General features: G+C 41.4%; 1 protein-coding gene across 2 annotated transcripts in view; it reads right to left on the bottom strand.

Annotated features, from left to right (window-relative positions):
• The window catches only part of LOC137880119 (CD166 antigen homolog), a 60,645-nt gene that overhangs the window by 20,964 nt on the left and 19,723 nt on the right, over window positions 1-19,958 (bottom strand). For both annotated transcript variants that reach the window (XR_011103790.1, XM_068721260.1), the window contains exons 2-4: window positions 3,621-3,727; window positions 1,850-2,069; window positions 552-616 (exon numbers count right to left, since the gene is read on the bottom strand). Coding sequence is in view for 1 of the 2 variants with exons in the window: in XM_068721260.1 (XP_068577361.1) it covers window positions 552-616; window positions 1,850-2,069; window positions 3,621-3,727 (392 nt within the window). In the remaining variant the exon portion in view is untranslated. The remainder of the gene's footprint in view (window positions 1-551; window positions 617-1,849; window positions 2,070-3,620; window positions 3,728-19,958) is intronic.

Here is a 19,958-nt window from a genome sequence, read left to right as displayed (position 1 = left end):
GTGTGTGTGTGTGCGTGCATGTTTGTCTGTGTGTGTGTGTTCAGGGAATGAAAATGAACAGCAAAAAAATTGAGAATTTCTTGCAGGAGTAAGTGTTTAACTATGAATGAAAGTAAGATTTCGAAACATATGTGTTGTACTTGTCATAGTCTGACATGTGTAGCGGTTGTGCATGTCAATGTTCTCCAACAAAAGAATTAGAGGTAATTAGAGTTCAGTCATCTTATACCACAGCATTGCTCTGACTGCAGCTGAATCATAAATCTCATATCAACTACTCTTCCAGACTTCCTCAAAGGCCTCAGGCTGCTTGGACTGCATGTTATCCAACATGTCGGACTCCTGCGTGTCCCTGCAGACCACAATGGCAACTCATTCAATACTCTCAACAGGTTTTCACGTCACATTCTGAGTGGTGTTCACTCAATATTTACAGTCAGCCCATACCACTACAGATGAAAACATATCACAGCCTACACACTTGAATTCAGGACAGCTTCGCACTTCCACGGCACAGAGCATTAAAATGTAAAGGCTGTAGTGAATCTTACTGTTGTTGCCTTGTCTTTCTGCAGTACTTCAGTCTTGTCCATAATCTGGACTGAAGACGGTTTCTCTGCAAACACAAAAGGAGACAATCATGCTTGGGAATCACAAAGATTGGCTCAGGGAGGTGTTTTATAAAGTTGTTTGGATGTCCTTCTTCATACTATCAATAACTTCTAAATGTATGTACAGTACTGAGGAGAACAGTGAGTACAAACATGTAACTGGCTAGTAGAAAGCCTGGTTCATCTAAATACTGTAGCTGCAGATTTATTTACTTGTCCTCTGTTAACTACCACCTAATTCTCTCTCTAAGGCCTATTGAGCCTTTCACGCTTGGGTTAGCAAAGCCCATTAGCAAGTGATACATGGCCGGTCTTTGAAATTCCAAAACTGTATTTTCTAATTAAGGAGGAACAAAAGTGACAAACCCACAGTAGACAACATTGGGTTTTAATGCAATTAAAGCCAAGCTGCTTGATAAGAAACTGCCTCAAGATATATCCATGCATCTTTGAATACACTTGACAAATGTAATTGTTTTTGGTTAATAAGTCAGTGCTGTGGATTTTCTGTTTACATCAGTGACTTCTTGGTAATTACACCAAAATAGCTTGTAACATGACATTATTCACAAAATGTAAAATCAGATCAGTCTTCATGAATCTATTTATTTGAAAAGGACTTAATAAGATCCTTTTGCAGAATGCATTGAATAAATATCAGAGCAACCAGAAGTGTAAATGCATTTCTGCAATACAATGCTTCAAAATGCGATCTATCAATGTAACATATATGCAGGTCTGTATGATGAATATTGTGACAATTTGAGTGTTTCTTTTATATATTTTTTCACTTCTTTTGGGACATTTTAATGTGAGAAGAATCTCCTTAACAGCGTAAAATTGGCTCATTCGCAGGGTTTCAGTTTTGAGCTCATGGAGATGATGAATAAGGGATACTGCTGCAGTCTTCACATTCATCTGACAGCATTCAATTCAGATTCCTGCAGCGTTGGAGTGTAACAGAAATGTCACAGGCTGGACCTCATCAGACTGCCATTGTGACTATTAAGTAATTGAACCCTCAGATGGGACCAACGTGTAAAATTGCCAGAATATTTCTGTAACAAGGTGCATGTTGAGAAAAATGCAAAGAAGCATTAGGCTCCAATAAGAATAAGACCTTCAGAAACACTGCAGACACACATGCTTAGCATGAAAGCTAACTTCAGATAAAATCGGCGATGAAGTTGTAGGATAGACATTGTTTTGGTTTTGTTTCGTGTCAATATTGAGCTTACTGTAAACGGCGACAGAGACCGGGTACTCCATGAGGTTGGAGCCTGACACCACCATGCAGGTGAAGGTCTTTTGGTCTTTGAGCGAGGCCTTGGTGATGTGCAGGCTGAACTCGTCATCGATACTGACCCTCTCTGCGTAATCGTCAGTGGCCTGAACCGTGGCTTGGTCGTTGCGGGCCTGTTTGATCAACAGATCGCCAGCAGTGCCGTCATCTTTCTCCTGAAGAGACAGAGAGGACAGACACATTTGGTGATTTTGTAAATCTGAACATCACAGTTCCTCATTCCTCAATTACAATTTAGGACACATTACACAACAGAGATGTACATACATGTAACTAGTGTCATTCAGCAAACCTCCAAAGAACATCTAACTGTGATTTAATTGAAAGCTGTAACTCCATGGAAACTGCCAAGTCACATTGTCTCTTCAATAATTAGCAGATTCAGCATCGCAGATCATAAGTGATCTCATTGTTACTGTTTAATTACATATTTTCCCAATACCCTCGATATGAAAACATGTTTTATTAGGGACATAAGCTATTAAACCTTGGCTTTAAAACCTTTTTATCATATTAGGACTTGTTTAGTGATGTCAAATATTCAACAAGACTTATTATACGATGTCTAATAAGTTATTGTTGTAATACATGTCTTTTTTGGTCCTTTTTGGCCGCTTCATGTACCGGTACTGTAATAGCACTAATAGACGCACATCACCACCCAATGCATGTGGGGCGTGAGAACAAGAGTCTCACGGTCAATGCATGAGAGTGCACAACATTTGTTTTGTACTAAGTAACCTGCACCGGTGCATCGACAGCTGAGAATTACATGCACAGCTCCAGCTTTACGTTAGCTAACGTTCATGTGCACATGGAATGTTGAGCCCTGGAGGGGCTACACATGTATTCTGTCTTACAGAGCTCACACTGAAGTGTTAAAGTATGGACTGGCTGAAAGTCAATGTTATTGAAGCAGATCGCAGGTTACAGTCAGAGCAAAGGTTCCAGTAAAGATGGGACAATCAATCTTATTTACTTCACTTGCTAATCATGACATACAATAAGTCTACATTAGGCTACATACTATGTAATGGTGAAACTCTGGTCATGTGTTCGCTTCAGAAAGCTCCTTTGGCACAAAAAACATGAATCAAAGAATAACGAAAGACCTGGCATTACTAGAGGATTTTCTTTTCCCTTTGGAATTCATGACCACTGTGTTTTTATCCCCCCACTATGTATTCATTGGTTTGTCACACTGAATGTATTCCCAAATATTTTGTTTTCTGAATTGCTCTTTACTAATTAATTTATTTACTTTGTCTCTGTGATATTTACAATGATTGTGACTTAAACCCTAAAGATGACACAGGTGTATTAGCATACATGTTTGGTTCTTCCCATTCAATTGGTTGGTTATATGTTTGTGAATTTTAGTATTTCTCATATAAGAAAACCACACACTTAAAGATGCTTTGTGTGTAATTAGAGAATGTGTAGAAAAGTCTTCTTTTAGTTCTTCCAGGAAAAGACAATGATTTTGTTACTCAGTTGTGATGAAATTGATGTGACAATGTGTGGTCACGTACACTAAAGAAAAGCCAAATTTATCATATGGTCCTCCTTTTCCTCTTCTTCCATATCATTGAAGGTCTTTTGAGTGTGTGTCACAAGATGTTAAAAAGACTAATTAAACAGGTTGACAAAGAGCTGTGACACTGTGTACACAAAGAGAGTTGTATTGAGAGTCAGTATCTACTTACGTATTTCCACTTGACAAACATCAGATCCTCTGGCGCCGGAGCTCCATTGTTGCATGGTAAAACAATGATCTCTCCATACAAGGCAGTCACACCTTCTGTAGCCCACCCTGCAACAAAAAGGTGACACACTGTTACTATCATCAAATACATTCTGTACCTTTGCTAAGGCAACGGCGGCGCATGTACATGCTGCGGCCGGTAGCTCCCATGAATTTCCCTGCATTTTTGTCTTTATTTGTTGTTTTCTTAGTGTTTATCATTAATGGCATATGACAGACTACACTGAAAAGGAAACGTGGGGATAAAGTGCAGCGGACTTTGAGAGGATCATTGCCCACAGCCGACCAACCAGCCAGACCTGACCAGACCGGAAGAACAGAAGAGTCTAATTAAATATGGGGCCCATATTCCTGTGAGGGTGGACTGAGCAGCTCCTTCCAAGTAAAAATATCTAGAAATGGAGGGGTGTGAACAAAGGGAATAAAGGGAATAAAGCTACACCACACTATGTTATCACTCCAAATGTCACAACACCACAATTTCAAGCACGCCTCCCTTTAAGTTCGATGAGGTCGAGCTCAGCGGGTCAAGCTCAGTGCTCCTTGTGCAACGCGAGGATATGGTTTCCTCCGCTGAGTAGTTGCTATGGTGGCACAGCCTAGTCATGTGCAACATGGGAGGGGTGGGGAGAAGATGGATGGATAGAGGCCAGGGCAGAGTGGAGTGACACCAAGGTCTCCACGCTCCAACTCTTTCTCTCTGAAGCGCCTCAGATTCTGGTCATTCCAGAGTGATGAGGCCAGAAAATGCACAAGTGCAGCTGCTAACTGAAGTGGTTTTGGCCAGGGTATGCCTGTTGCTCATCTTTCTGACTTCCTGATTTTTACTGATCTTTAACTACAGCTAGAACGCAACAACACAACCAAGTATCAGTTTCTATTCAAACTTGATACTGTCGACAGTAATAAGATGATTATTCAAATACACTACAAATAACCAAACAAGAAGCCATTTTTCTCTATCATTATAACTCAATTGATTACTCCAGTGATCAGTGAATACATCAAACACATTCATCAATCATGCTGCTTGAACTCCGCTGGCCTTTGTGAGAAAGTAAGCATTCGACTTTCCTTATCCAAGATTTCTCAGATTGTACCATATTCTTTCCTTCCATATACAATGAGTAACGTTTTGATTGGTTCTGTTTATTCAAAGAGCAGCCAGCATTCTTTGGACGTCTGAAGAAATACATCAGCTGTGAGAACTTCCAATAACACAAAGAGTCATTGTTTGTTTGTTTTTATTCAAGGAGATCATGCACAAAGCTGCATTTAAATTAAAGCAACCAGTACACAATGTGCAACACTAGGTAGTTAGGGTTTAATGAATGGGACCGTGAAAAAGCTGAATGTTTTCTCTGGTAATGCAAGGCACAGGTCACATGGGAATTCAGAGGAGTCAGCTAAATATATTAACTTTGAACAAACAACAACAGTTATGGAGAAGCAAACAAACTGCCTCTGTGTATTCCAGCTGGATGGCCAATTATGAGAACCGGTTTGCCTGAAAACTTCACAGTGCAAAGAACTAAAGCGGTACAAAAAAGAACTTGGTTTGTTCCCGGCACAATTTCCTGTCACTGGATTTCACATTTCTACAAAGGTGGCAGTGACTTGCAGAAGGGAAAAAAGAAGGGAGAAGCAATGTTAAAATCATCAAAATCTTAATGGCAGCAAAGCGTGCATATACATTGTGCATTTTTAGCAACAGATAGTATAACTAGTAAATATTGCTGGTGAGTCACATTAGCCAAACGGAGAAAATAACAACTTGCAGCCCCTCTAAGGTAATTTAGTGTGTGCCTTGTGTCTAACCCTACCAGGATTCTGCAGGGGAAAAGAGACAAACTGGATAGAAAATACATCTTCAAAAGCAAAAGACTTTAAGGTGGAATTTTGGAGCTATAATGAGAAAACTGGTTCTTTAAACTCAGTTAAAGTCTCAGTTTAGCACTGATGCCCCTATATGACCTACAGAAGTAAACAAGACCATCAGAGAGAAGATTGTTTATTTGTGTGTAGTAATTGTTACTGCTTGTCATCTGTGCTACTGGGTCGGATTCCACTGAAATCAGAACTAATCTTGCAGGTTCTCCAGAAACTCAGCTGAGCTAATCCTCCAGTAGCAACTAGATAGATAGATAGATAGATAGATAGTAACTTTATTGATCCCGCGAGGGGAAATTATTTAGTTGCAAGCAGCAATAGGATACAGAAAAAAATGCACATTTCAATACACAATATATACAATTATAATAACAGAGTAAATTGTTAACTACTCCCCCAGATCCAGCTCTGAGCTTCGCCTGGCTGCTTCAGAACCAGGACTGTGCAGTGCAGTAAAATGCTGCAGTAAAATAAGAGGTTTTCTGGAGGGAATCTGCAGTAAAAATCTCTGACAGCGAGACTGTGGTTCTAACTGCCTTTCATAAACAAAACCTGCAATCGTTTCTGTCCTGAAGGCCTGGTTGTGTTTGCTCCGACAGCTATAACACAACAGTTGTTTTCCCACAATGATCCACCACCTGAACAATGAGGGGGGGGGGGTGAAAAAAGGCTATTCTTTTCTGCGGTCTCCCCATCCAGACTTCATCACCATAAAAGCACCTTACGGTAATTGACTCTGCAAAGTTACGACTTTTGATGTTTTCATCAACTTTTTGCTCCGTTGAAATGCATCCAACTGGGTTTCTTTTCCTCTCACATCTCCTCTGAGTGCTCTGTGTTATCAAACTGTAAAGGAGAAGTAGACAGGAAAAGCAAAGGAACTGTGGATTTGAAATGACAGTAAAAAAGCAGTTTTTAGTATTCCCAAATGGAAAGCAAAGATGTCTTTGCCCTCCTGTATTTTGACTGATTTCATGTTTTTGAGCTTCCAGTACGTGCATGTGTATGCATATTTATTATGTTCATAACAAAATAACAGCTCTCATTGTGAGTTGTTTGAATTCAGTTTGATTTTGACCATGGTGAGCAATGAACTAACCACTCAGACCTACTGAATATATTACACATGTTCATGTGATATGAACTGAATCTCCAGCACCAGCAGCTGGATCATTTGGCCAGAACACAGTCTTAGTTTTGGTTGGATTTAACCAGTAATTCATATTTCTCACACTGTCTAGAGTGCAATAAAAGTGATTACTGAGCGCAGTGACACGAAAAGGCACCGACTGAACAAGGCATACAGGGGGAGACAATATATGGATTCTAACATGAGCATAAAGACTTCCTCATGCGATAATTCATCCCAGTCAGCAAGTCAAACTATTATCCAGAGGATGGGTGTGCGTGAACCGGCCTATAGCCCCAAACCATGCCAGCGTGCAGCTATCACTGCGATTACACCTTCCACCTGTAAAATAAATAAAAACACTTAAGCTCACGGAGTATGGTGTATTTAACGCTGAGTGACAACACAAAGCAACAATAAACTGCCAGATGCATCCCTCGTCACCTTCAACGCCGCTAGCAGACTCAGCTTGTTCCTTTGCAGGTGTAGAGTGCCGCAGCTTTGGGACAAACCCAGTCGGCCCTTTGTCAATATTTGTGTGTGTGTGTGTGTGTGTGTGTGTGTGTCAGTGTGGGGCAGCTCAGTCAACAGCATATGCCATAAATGAAGAAACAAACTACTTCCAAATCTTGCTTACACTTAACACAACTGCTGTTAATGTTGGTACAAAATGCAAAAAGATGTTAAAGTGACTTGACCACAAGGAGCTAGAAGACCCTTGACCATTATTTTCCTTTGATATCAAGTAATACTAATTTTATATTAACCAGAAAAATGTCTTGCTGAGATCAAAACTATTTTTTAGAATTCATCATCATCCTGACCAATAGAACAACATCACAGCAGTGTGTCTCACAGGTACGTCAGCCTCATTTATCACCCATCTGAAAGGTTAAGCCCTTGTTCAGGCGAGAAGTTGATTACCAAGCATTAGCATGACAACACATGCACCTGTCTCTTCTCTGGAGCATAAAGTGTTGGCTGGGCCGTTCCGTTCTCACAGAGAGGTGCAATTTATATGAATGCTGTGTTTGTGGACGATGCCCAAGGGAAGACGTGTGAGACATATAGTTAGATTTTCTCTGCCGGAGCAGCGCATGATGAGAGATGATTGAAACCAGCGTCCTCACACAGGCAGAGCAAGGCCGTAGATTTCAGTTGAGCATACACACTATCAGCAGTTTAGTCTGCTATACAGCAGCTTCAAGAGAGAATGTGAAAGTTTGTTTCAGTGTAATATGAAGTGTAAGGGGTAGAAATGAACCACAATGACCTAAAGCTTTACATGGTCCAAATCATGTTGTTCAAAGCAGTTATGACCTGTGACACTCTGATGGAAAATGTAAATGTATATTCATGTTTATTCAGTTCACAAAGCTTTTAAGTGGCTATAATCAATATACAGAATGTATCAAATGACAATGTGAAAGGTGTCTCTGGTAGCGATGAACCTTCAGACAATCATCAGCTGAATCTGAAGCTCCCCTCGGCTTCATAGTGAGTTTCCCTTCTTTGTTTAACTGTCCAGGTACAGCTTTGCTGTTTTCGTTCACTCATCACGTTGTTTTCTGCTGCAGCAGGCAGCTGTTTTCAGAGAAGTCGCTCTAAAAAGCCACTGAATGCTTCATGCTCAGGAGCAAACAGCAGACAGACACAAACGTATCCTCATACCACGTATGATATCTTACAAAAAGCTACTCCTCATTTTTCTTGTGTTTTCCTATGAAAGTCCAGCAACACGTCAATTTTTGCTCGTTTCATGATTACATTCTTTTCAAAAACAACTTCCGTCTTCACAGGAAACAACTTAGTTAGATTTCGGCAACAAAACTGCTTAGTAGGTTTAGGAATAGATCGTTGTTTGGGTTAAAATAACCACAGAAGTGCCATTACTACGTAACACAAGTTATGTGAAAAATAACTTGTTTCATGTGGGGAACAAACAGCGGTCTCCTGGCTGAAAGACCGCTGGTTGTTGGACTCATACACCGAGTGTGTCTCCGGCCTGTGTGTGCTTTTGCAAGTCTTTATACTTCCTGGTTCTTGATTACGTGAATAACATACAAAATAATCTATGAACTACCGTACATTGTTTTTCGTAGGTATAGAAACAAATTCTGTATGAGAACAGCCTGCGCCAGCTGGTGAACATAAAGGAGCATTTAGCAGCTCAAGAGACAGATGTTTCTCTCAGGAGTGGGTAGAGACCAAAAGCAGAGCTACAAGAGGAGGAATATGGGGTGTCGACGTGTCCAAAGAAGTTTGGCGGTGCCCAGTAAAAGCATGGATTCCCCTGGAGAACAAGCACCAGCTAAAAAACATCGCCCATGATCCTCCAAAGTATTTCAGACAGAGATCCAACATTGCGGTGCTCTGTAAACTCTGGACATTGGAAATGGTTTCTCACGAACGCTTGAAGCCAAAGCATCCCGGAATGATTTGTCAAGAAGGCAGCGGCAGCAAGACAGCACCGTGTCCTGTTTACTTTTTGTCACAACCAAAACATTATATATTAGGATTATCAACACACAGAACTTGTTTCTGTTAGTAATAATCATTTATAATTGATTTTCTAAATGTTTATTCATCGCCCCCATGTGAGGAGTAAGTTTGGCACCTCTGCTGCTGGCCCAACAAATCTGTTTTTGCAGGATTGACAGATGCAGATACTTTACGTATTTCCGGGAAAATGTCAACAGCAAGTAAATGCTGTTTAATATATGGAATAAGGAATAAAGTATTAGCATGAGCAGTAACATCATCATTGCTGAGCAGACAAAGACCAGTACCTCCAGAAGCTCAAACTTTATCAACAGAAAGTCCAAAGAATAAACTGAATCTCACAGTAGAGGGAAGTAGATTCATGCACTATGCATGAACTAAACTAACCAATTACTGATCACATATCAGCCTACCAAACAATAAGTATATGAGTGAGTGAGTGAGTGAGTGAGTGAGCGAGCCAGAGAGAGATTGTTCTTGCCTGTGTATGGATGCCTATCTGCATGAGTCATCACAAGGGTTTCTGCCATAGCAGTGATCAAAGGCAGACTGGGAGTCAGACTGTCGGCTGGCTAAAAATGGAAGCTTGATGGGGGGGGAGCAATGATCCTGCTGTCTGTTGGCTCTGTGTGTGTCGTCAGCATACAAAGGTAGGAGATGTTTAGACTTCACCCACACAATGTCTGTCGCTAGATATGAAGCACAGACTTGAGAGGCCTCAGACCTCCTCCCCACCTCGTGTTAACATGTGTCCTGAATAATGACACTGCTGTATAGAGCACACATACAGTACAATACCTGGTCGCACAAAGCATCTTCAAAGGGGCCCTCCAGGAATTCAGAAAGTCGGGGCGCTGCTGAGAGATTTGCTTTTTAATGATCAAAATCTGTTTCTGTGTACAACTGGATCTACAATACTTACAGTTTCATTTGAAAAAGTCCTGAAAAGTCAGTTCCTCGTCGTACTGTGAGTGATGGGGTCCAACATCAACACACAGTTTTCTGTTTTAATATTATTTTTCACAGGAGATGATGCCATGTATTTCCCCCCACCAATCAGCTACATTTGAATGGAAATGTGATGACGGTTGTGGGGTTTGCTTATGTTGCCTAGCTCTACATAAATAATACCAAAGGATGTTTTTTTGGTCAAAATTCTGTTGTTGCTTACTCAGTCACTGGTATTTAATATGAAGTTTGCTTGTACTGTATGATAGGTTGTGAACAGGTGGATGGCATGGCATAAAGAGTAGCCTACGGCACAAAGGGCTTTACTGGCCACTAGGTACCTGCTGAAAGAATGTACTGTGTGCATGAATGGTACTATGGGGAATTTTGGATGAAAGTATTCCCTAAATGTATTCTGTCTTGAGATGTAAGAAATAAAAGACTTCTTGAAACATAAAGTAATGTGGAATATTTAAGTGAAGTAGAGCAGGAGCTTCAAGGAAGGAGGCAAACGGTCTTAATCTAATCTGGGGTGTTAGGATTGCAGTGTTATGCACAGCATAAATAAGAACATTTCAGCTTCACTGCTCTGAGCCCTCGACCCCACCATCAACACAGAGGGAAATAAATAAGCAGCTGGCCCTTTCTGCAGTCACACATACTGGTCATCACCTGCAGAAGATGCAGCCATGCAGCCCCTCCTCCAAAAAATCAAAAATGAAAGCTGTAATCTTATTTCGGGAGATGCAATTGAAAACAAGACAGTGTTCTGGGGCCAGGAAGTGTAAGTGAGCAGATGGTAATTAGCTCCAGCATGATTCATGGATCAGATTAAGGCGAGTCCCCTGCTCATTAACGCTGTGTCAGCTGTTTGATCCCGTAGTTTACATTTTAATCTGATCTTTTCTGGCAAATGTACTGTACAGCTAACTCGGAATGGAGACTGCTTTCCTCTCCTCCAAAATAAATCCTCTCTTTAGCATTCTACTTTTAACTACTTTTGGTCATTCAAATGCATCCCCACTCCTGAAAGACACAGTGTGGCACAATGATAAAATGGTCTGCAAGAGAGGGTGCGAGGAATTATCTTCACCAAGGTCAAACAGCCCGTGTTTGGAATGAAAACATCTTCCATCTTGGCTGTCATGATGACTGTGAAATAAATCTGAATTTAACAGCGATGAAGAAGCTAATGTTCAACACAAACCTGAGATCCTAGTTTTCATTCTTGATTCCCTCTCTTTTCCCTCGGGATGCTTGCACGTTTCCCTCCGAGGGACACTGGGTTACAACCTGAGGGATTTGGGATGACTCTCAGAGGTGAATGATGGATTCAATGTCAGCACTTAAAGAGGACAGTCCTGCACCATCTGCAGGGTTCCTCACCCCCATGTAAAAGTACACCTCTGGAGGCCTGCAGCCAAGCTGTTAGGGTCAACGTCAGTTAATGGATCGAGTTGCTGGCACTTAACAGATAATTTGTCGCCAGCATAAATGGCATCAAGAGGCCATATGTACATCGATGCTTATGTCAATATCTACTAGCAGCACCATCTGTATCAGGCTGAGATGAAGCTAAAGGGGAGACACTCACGTTTTTAGTTTGGATTGAAATGTCAATGTGTACTCTCACATTACCAACCATAATTTGTTATAACACCTCATATGATATATCAAAAGCTCCATTTCGACAGACATTATTTTCTCTAAAGGTTTGTCTCACTGTTCCCAAAAGCTTTTTTTTATGCCATGAGTTTGTAATTCCCAATATAGTTGAAGCTTTTGTGGGCCATGAGTGTGTGTGATCGTGGAGAGTGAGTATGTGAAGGTCATGTAAACGTTCCATATCTTCACCTCTACAATATCCAGCACTAAGACCTCCAGTATCATTTACAGTAACAGTAACACAAATGGGCCTAACCAAGTGCAGCCTACGAGTCTGCTCAGCAATCAGCTAGCTGATTTTTCATTTTCTGTGATGTGGTATAGCTCCAGTAAGTGTTCTAAACATGTAAATGTGTTTTACAATCAATAATACCATCTGCAGACACGTATGGTACCCACAATCAGTTCAGTTCAAAGCCAAGGGAACATCATCTACTTTAAGCCCATGTTGTCACCGTCACATATTTGTGGTTTGAAAAAATAAGTTATGTTTATGGAAATAACAGGGGGATAACTTTTTTGGTGGACCGTTTCCGAGCGGGAGCTGTGAGACCAGTGTCTTGGAACCTGTCCCAGTAACCACACAGAGCTTCAAAACCCAGTCAGGCTAATCACAACTTTTGTCACAGAACAAAAATGCGTGCAGGAGGTTTGAACACATATGAGTGAGTCTCTGATGTCTCTGACTGCTATACAAAAACCATGATATCCTCTACAGCAGAATATGTTTCCAAGTGGAAGCTGACCGTTTTCCTGTTAAGAAGCACAAGTCCTGGAACCAGAGTTATATTTGTTGCTATGTTTATTCATTTTGCAGAGATTCATTGCGTGTGAAGACAAGGTCCCACATGGTATTAGCACATCTCTGTGTCGCTGCCCGTGGAACAACAGAACTACAAAAGAACTACAACAGCGCTACAACAGTGGAGGTGGGACACACACACTAATAAAACCAAACTAGCAGGATGTGGCAGAGTCTGATTCTAGTAGCTGCCTGCAGGGTTAGTCTCACTTAGGTTGGTTCAGAGGCCAAACAAGCATCCCCCTACTCTTCCATCTGCCCTTACATGTCTCACAACACTTTCTCTATTCCACACACAGTTTGCTGCATTCCAGCACAGGCTTTCAACATGGGAGCTGCTTGCTGGTTTAGGCACATCTCACCTGAAAGCCTGACAGCTGAAGATTTTAAACACCATCACTGCGTACTGAGACATGTTCAATGAAAAATTAAATTGATCTCTATTTGCATGCTGTTGACAGGGGAATATTACGTATAATAAAGCCTGAGTAGTAGTAGCAGCTGCACAAAAGGGAGCACAGACAGTCCTGAAATGCACTTTGTTTACCTTTGCATTATTCTAATCTTCCCCAGCGCTGCCACTACAGAGAAATCCATCGGGTTCCTTTAGGCATGACAGTTCAGGTTTTATGACATGAAGAAAAAAATAAACAGTCAGCATGGCTTCTTGTTGCAGCGGGATCTGAAGACGAAGGACAAGGCCAGTGACATGTGGTGTGGAGGTTAGAAGAGGCCTGGTGAGTCCCAGTGGATTCCTCTGGCAGAGTTTAAATTACTACCTTCCACCACCAGCATGCCTTGAAACAGAGGGCCTCTGTTTAGTGCATTCCTGCCTGCTCTGTCTTTCTCACGCACATATGCATACAAAATTTTGCAAACAATGCCATACACCTCCTTAAAAAGCCCTCATGGCTTTACAGAAGCAGTTTGTATAGCAGTGCCCTCCTCTAGCCCCGTTCTAATTCAGTCCCACACTCTCCTAAGCTTCGTAGCAACACTGCTATTGTTATTAAGATAAGTAAACCTAACCGACCTGTGCATGGACTCACTCCGTTTTCTGAGGGTGGCAAGTCTCTGGGAGAGATCACTGGCTTTCACCAGTCATGAATGGCTCCTCCCTTTGCATCATTCCCTCCATCCATCTCTCGCAAAGCCAAATGAAGACCATCAGCGGCACATCCCTGAGCGGAGCAGCTCTTACTGTCTGCTCATATGGATCGTTATAGATCGGGCTAGAAAGCAATTGTTAGTCAGCTAAGTGCAGTGGCCCCCACCCCCAACATACATGCATACACGCATGTATTTACAACCTTCAAGGTGGTGTAAATTTGGGGACAAGGCTCCTTCATTGACTATCTATCAGCCGACAGAAGACCCTTACCATATCGTGGTCTGTCTGTATTTCTGGGGTTCCAGTGTCGCCGGCGGATATCTGAGCCCTGCGCTGCTTGTTATTTACAGTCCGATTATCATCTTGACATGTGACACTGGAGTTGAGAGATTATCGTCACACGAGAGCCGATAGTTTCAGAGATGTCATCCCACCAATGCGTACGCCTTTTGGTCATATAGTATTCCACAGTAAGTGACAAGAGGACCTGTATCAGGGAAAGCTGTGTTTAAACGTTTTTGCTGTTTGTTGGTTGCCCTCATGTCGTTCACTGCATCAACTGCCAGGAGGTTACGTCTTGACCTCCATTAAGGAAAGATTGCTCTCAGCAGTCTAAGCAAACTGTGCAGTCAAACCACTTTTTGCAGTCTGACAAAGACCTCTGGGCTGAATCATCATTTTCTATAGATCAAATAAATTGTTTGTGAGCAAGCATGGAACCACTTCATCAAACCGATTTAATCTTATTTTTGGCTGCAATTTGACTCACAGTTGATTGAGGCCTGCTGTCAGCAATAAAACTCATCCGTCTGTAAGACAGCTCTGCATGAACACTGTTGCAGGTCTGAGGCTCAATGGGTAGATCATTTGTCTAGACCACAAGTGCACTCTTTAAACTACTTGCGACAGCGTGAAGTCCTATTCACACAGTGCTATCTGGGGACCTCTAGTCATTTCTCATCATTTCAGAGGTCGTCTGTGATCTTTATTCTGTGGAAGGCTGTCAAGTCTGTAACTTGTCATGTACAAATTCCACCGCATATTACCGACCATATTTCACCAAACACAGAGGTCATGTAGTAATATTAGTCCTGTGCAGCCCTGTTATTTACAATACTAGTCCCATGCAAATAGGGCTTCAGTCACCAAGATGTAATAAAGTAATGGAAGATTCCCTATAGACTTCACTAATGATAAATAATGAGATATTTGCTTGAAGCCATTCAGTCACATCAGTACCATACTGGATGATACTTTCATAAGATACAGGCCTCTGTAGAAGCATACACACACCTTAAGACTTCCCATGCGTACAACAGAGCTTGCTACTACCTCAACTACCTCAGGGTGAGCAGCAATCGCTAACTAAAAAGTGAGCATCAATATTTTCCTTCAAAGTGTTCCGATACACCACATTATAACACTAATGACTGATTTGAAGCGCATTGGGATATACTGTATTGCAGGTCAATTAGGAGCCTATTAGAAGCACAGATGTCTCATCTGATGTAAAACATCAGAGAATCGCATTTGCTTCAGTGTCATGTCATTCATTTTCCAGTTACACTTACACCCCTTACGTTTTTTCTTGCTGTTACATGAGGCTGTTATTGTGATGATGCTCATGGCCCCAGTGTCCTTATAGTGTGGTAATGATGTCTTATAAGTACTACTTCTAACCATCAGTAGCTAAGCTCTGCAAGGCCATGCAAACTGAACTGAGGTCGACAATGAGCAAGTCTTTAGTTGATTTAATAATGCCAGATGGCGCACTTATCAAATGGCCCTGAGAATTTAACACAGAACCTGTGTTCCCACAATGAATGCGCTACAACCAATACAAATAAGTACATGAGCCTTAGCTAGATGCACAGAAAATAAGGAGAAGGTGGTAAAAACAGAGAAATGTGGCATCACATCAATTCCTTATACTTTCTACAAAAAGAAATATGTCCCCAGAGGGTTTGGCTCTAACATTCATTCACACACAGACACGGTTTCTTCTTCAGATACATGCACTCTTCATCTGGACACTGACTGGGCATTAAGTTGTTGAGAACAGCTCATCGCCTGCAGCTTCTGTGAAAGATTCTTCCAACGCTGCAGGTGTTACAGCACAGTCCTAGCATTATCTGGCTGCCTCTGACCCTCCCTCCTGCTTCAGTCCACCCTCCTCTTTGGTCTCTCCTGTCTGTTTCAAACCGAGTCTTGCAGCCTGAATGAGTGCTTTGATCCAGCTCTAATCCTCCGCCATGCTTCTTGAGAACTTTACAGTTGGGAACAAATTGATTGACAGTTCATAATCCCCTTCTTTTGCATGCACTAACACACACACACACACACACACACACACACACACACACACACACACACACACACACACACACACACACACACAAGTGCCTGCCTTGTCCTCACCCCCCATTAATCAAAATCAAAAGTCCAGCACAAAGCAAAATGTCTCTTCTGTGGTATGAGGTTTGGAGCAGCTGGACAGCCAGACAAGGTTGGCTGAAGGGAGAGATAAGGCGGCACTCTTTGTGTTTGCTTTTGCCTTCGGTACCGACTCACTGCATTGACACACACACACAGTGCTGTGCTAGCACTCCCCCGGGCCTACCTAGATAACACACATATTAGAGCGTGAATACACAATACATGGAAGGGATGCGGGAGGTCTCCTTATCTCAACAAAGTCCTTGAAATTTCAAATGTGCTTCTCGTCCTGATGTAGTACAGTTGTGGAGTTTTAGACATGAAAGACTTATTTCATGTATGTTTCATGTTGTAAAACCAATTTGCCTTCTGGGACAAATAAAGTTGAAATTGAAAGTTGAAGAACAATACCACACTGTTCACAGTTGTCAATATGTCTTAACTATTATTACTAAGCCCTAACTACAGCACAGCTGAGATACAGCAAGCCATCAATAAAGGCACATAAAGCTCTTTTGTTCCTCACAAGGACAGGAACAGGAATGCCAGGGAGGACGCGGCCTTGACTTGCTGCTACATTCAGGCAGAGCAGAAAAAACAACAGCACTGCTCTGCTACAAATCATCACGGCCCAGCATACCAGGGTTGTAAGCAATGAGACAACAAGGCTGGACACCAGGGATGTTTCAAGTGTTTTCATTCAGCTACTATTGTATGAGATCAGATTCCCTTCATTGCCACACACACCTGCCACTGCCAAGACTGGCAGACTGGCACTCCCTAGTCATAAAACATGGGTTAGCTTGGTCAGAGTGAACGTTTTAAAAACTACATGTTCAAATCTTCATTTGTTGTCAGATTTGAATCTAACTGGAGATATTGATATTAACTTCATCTAACTGTCTTCAGGCTTGGTGATTTGAGTTGTTTGTAGATACATTGTGAGGAAAGCTTGACTTTGTCATTACGTATCTGAGCGGCTTTATTTTCTCCATATTTCCTCCATCTTGCCATTTAAGCACTGTTTTGTGAGTGTGGCTATCCCTTAAAAGTATTTTAGAAATCTTCTAGAGTACGATACTATTCACGGAATGTGATTTGCAGAATATGGATTCATCTAGGATAGACTTCTGTACCACACAATAAAATGCTTTGTCTGCTTGTTTTTCATTTTCATGTGGCAGATTACATATAAACACGTCTGATTTGTACTTTCTGCTTTGCACACTTACTTCACCTACAACTTCACCCAAGTAAATATTTACTTATTTGACTCCAGTGAGGAGAAATTACTATTCCTTGAACAGGAAATTGTGTCACTATTTGCTCTCCCTGTAGCCTGAGGAAAGAAACAATGTAAAAGTGAACGGTCCTTTATATATACATGTGTGAATATGTACACACACACACACACACACACACACACACACACACACTCTGCTGGATAAAATGTTGAACAGGTGGCTGGAAGCAAAACATCCATTTTTCTCTTTATGTACCTCCCTTCAGCCAGGAGTCCACACAAATAGAAGAAGTCATGGAGGTCAAACAAACTCTTCCCACTGCCTCTGAAGTGGCTCAGTAGGGGGGGAGGGGTCTGAGGGGGTCGGCCTTTTATATTTCAACCATGACAGAGAGAAAGAGAGATTGATTAAAGGTTAAGTAAAGCCAGAACAAAAGGCAAAGCTGATTAAAAAACAATTAACCCAATGAGACTCCTTCTGAGAAGTAGACCACATTTAGAAAATAGCACAAACAGAAACCTGCAACATCAGAAGCCAAAACCTGTCAAGTGATTTGAAGATCTGCGCATTAAAAGCTTCTGAGAAGATGTTTGGGGTTAATATTGGAAAGGCCTGTAACAGATTTATGATACGAGTTGTCAGATGCTTGATTCGCGAAATCTTCAACTGCACTCAAAAGGGAACATTTCAGTTCCAACCTCAGGTCAAATAACAGATGACTGCCTCTGCAAGTTAAGAAAACAAATTGCTTTACATAGAAGAGATACAAATTGGATCTATTGAATTATAATCAGTTCATTTTCACATCTAAGCTCTGCTCCAGCTGACTTGTCATCATATTATTTTTGTCATATGTCATCATGTATTTTATTGTGTCAATTAACAAGAAAAAGTTTGTTTTGTAAGGAAAGCAAACCCGTCGTGGGAAAAACCACCCAGCTGCTTATTCAGCCACTGTTCAACACTGATGGCTTTTTTCTGAGACGAATTGGATGTGGAAGTGGTTCTGTTGATGCTGATGTTCTCGTGGTTTAGTTCTCTCACAGAGGCCACTGTTTTTAAATCACATGAAATGTGCACATCAGTGGCCGCAGCTCTGCGTTTTGTAACAGCAGAGCACTTTGAAAAAAAAAAACGTTCTCTCCAACCGGAAGGAATAAAGTCCTGCATCTCACTTTGATGTGTTGAGAAACTCAGCTTCCTTCTGCCTCTCTCAGGGGACCCCATGTTACCACTGGCCTCCTCTCAATGTGAAACACGCACACACTTCATATAAACCTCCTCATCAGCTGCAACCTGGCCTCTGTGTCCCCTATATAAGGAGCCTCTGGAAGGAGAAGGTGATGGAAAGACAAATTCCCTTGAGAATTGAGGCCAATTCATTCTCTTTGGAAAAATGCCCTCTGCTGCTTCAGCAGGCTGCATAGGCACCAGCATGTCTAGAGATCAACATTATGCTCTTCAGCGGAGGTGGACACAAACATGAGACCGTCTTCTGTTTAGAAAGTAAACCTCATTTACTTACTAACCACCTTATTAGCCCAAAAACTGCGAGCACTGCGAGCATTTGTGTGCTGAGTTTAGGAGACAGTCTGAGTACTGCAATTAAGAGAGACAAAGAAATGTTGACCTGCAGCAGATGCCCTGTCATTATGTGGTTAGCGTGCATGCATAAAGTGTGCATACCCAGCCAACCCACTGCGTCAGTTTTGGTCGCAGTGTGTCAGTGCTCCTCGGCGCACGACACCGACGCACTGAGGCAGCCGTAGTGTCAACACACCCGCATCCTTAAGACATGCTAAGAGCAACCGACGTAGTAGAACGTGTGAGATAGTCCACAGGTCTGGCGGGGGGATGGGTCAAACAAACACAGGATTTGTTGTTTGTGTTCCGTGAGTAATTGAGCTGCAACGGATCATAAAACTCACGGATCGGATCAGCACAAAAGAATAAAGGGAGCAAATATAACTTTTAGAGATCCCTGATCTTTTTTTTTTGCCGCTTATACTAATTGCTGATCATTGATGATCCATATTGGCAGATAAAAGATCCATTTGTTGTTTGATTACAGCAGCTGGTCTACAAGCCTCCATCCATCCAAAACTGCTTCAACTGCTCTGAAGTCAGTTTAATTAAACCATCACAAATTCTAATTGTTATCCTTTTACTTTGTTATAATCATTTATAGTAGTTATATAGTTTATCTTCATAAAAACACAATTTAAACGATAAGAAAATAAAAGATTGTATTTTTATTGATTTAACCTAATCTTGTCATTAGTAGTTTAAATAATGTTTTATTAGAGCTTAGTGTAAACAGCTCATAATTCATCTCTAATATCTATTTATGTTGTTGTGAAAACATCTTCAAAAAAATTTATTTATTCAAGTTTCTCACCAACACTACATTTTATGAGATTACATGTGAACACATCATGATAACGTAATAATTTACCTTCACCCAATATTCATTTTCTGAACGCATCATAATGTAAGTGAACGGAACTTTTGTTCGTTAGCCGTCAGCGATGCTATCAACCTTACCAGCTCTC

The sequence above is a fragment of the Cebidichthys violaceus genome, unplaced genomic scaffold (assembly GCF_023349555.1).
Source record: "Cebidichthys violaceus isolate CVI_PGR_0920_01 unplaced genomic scaffold, fCebVio1.0.p SCAF_27, whole genome shotgun sequence".
In the NCBI taxonomy this organism is placed as follows: domain Eukaryota; kingdom Metazoa; phylum Chordata; class Actinopteri; order Perciformes; family Stichaeidae; genus Cebidichthys; species Cebidichthys violaceus.
Note: the sequence above shows the minus strand (reverse complement) of the source record. Positions and strands in the feature narration are given on the sequence as shown.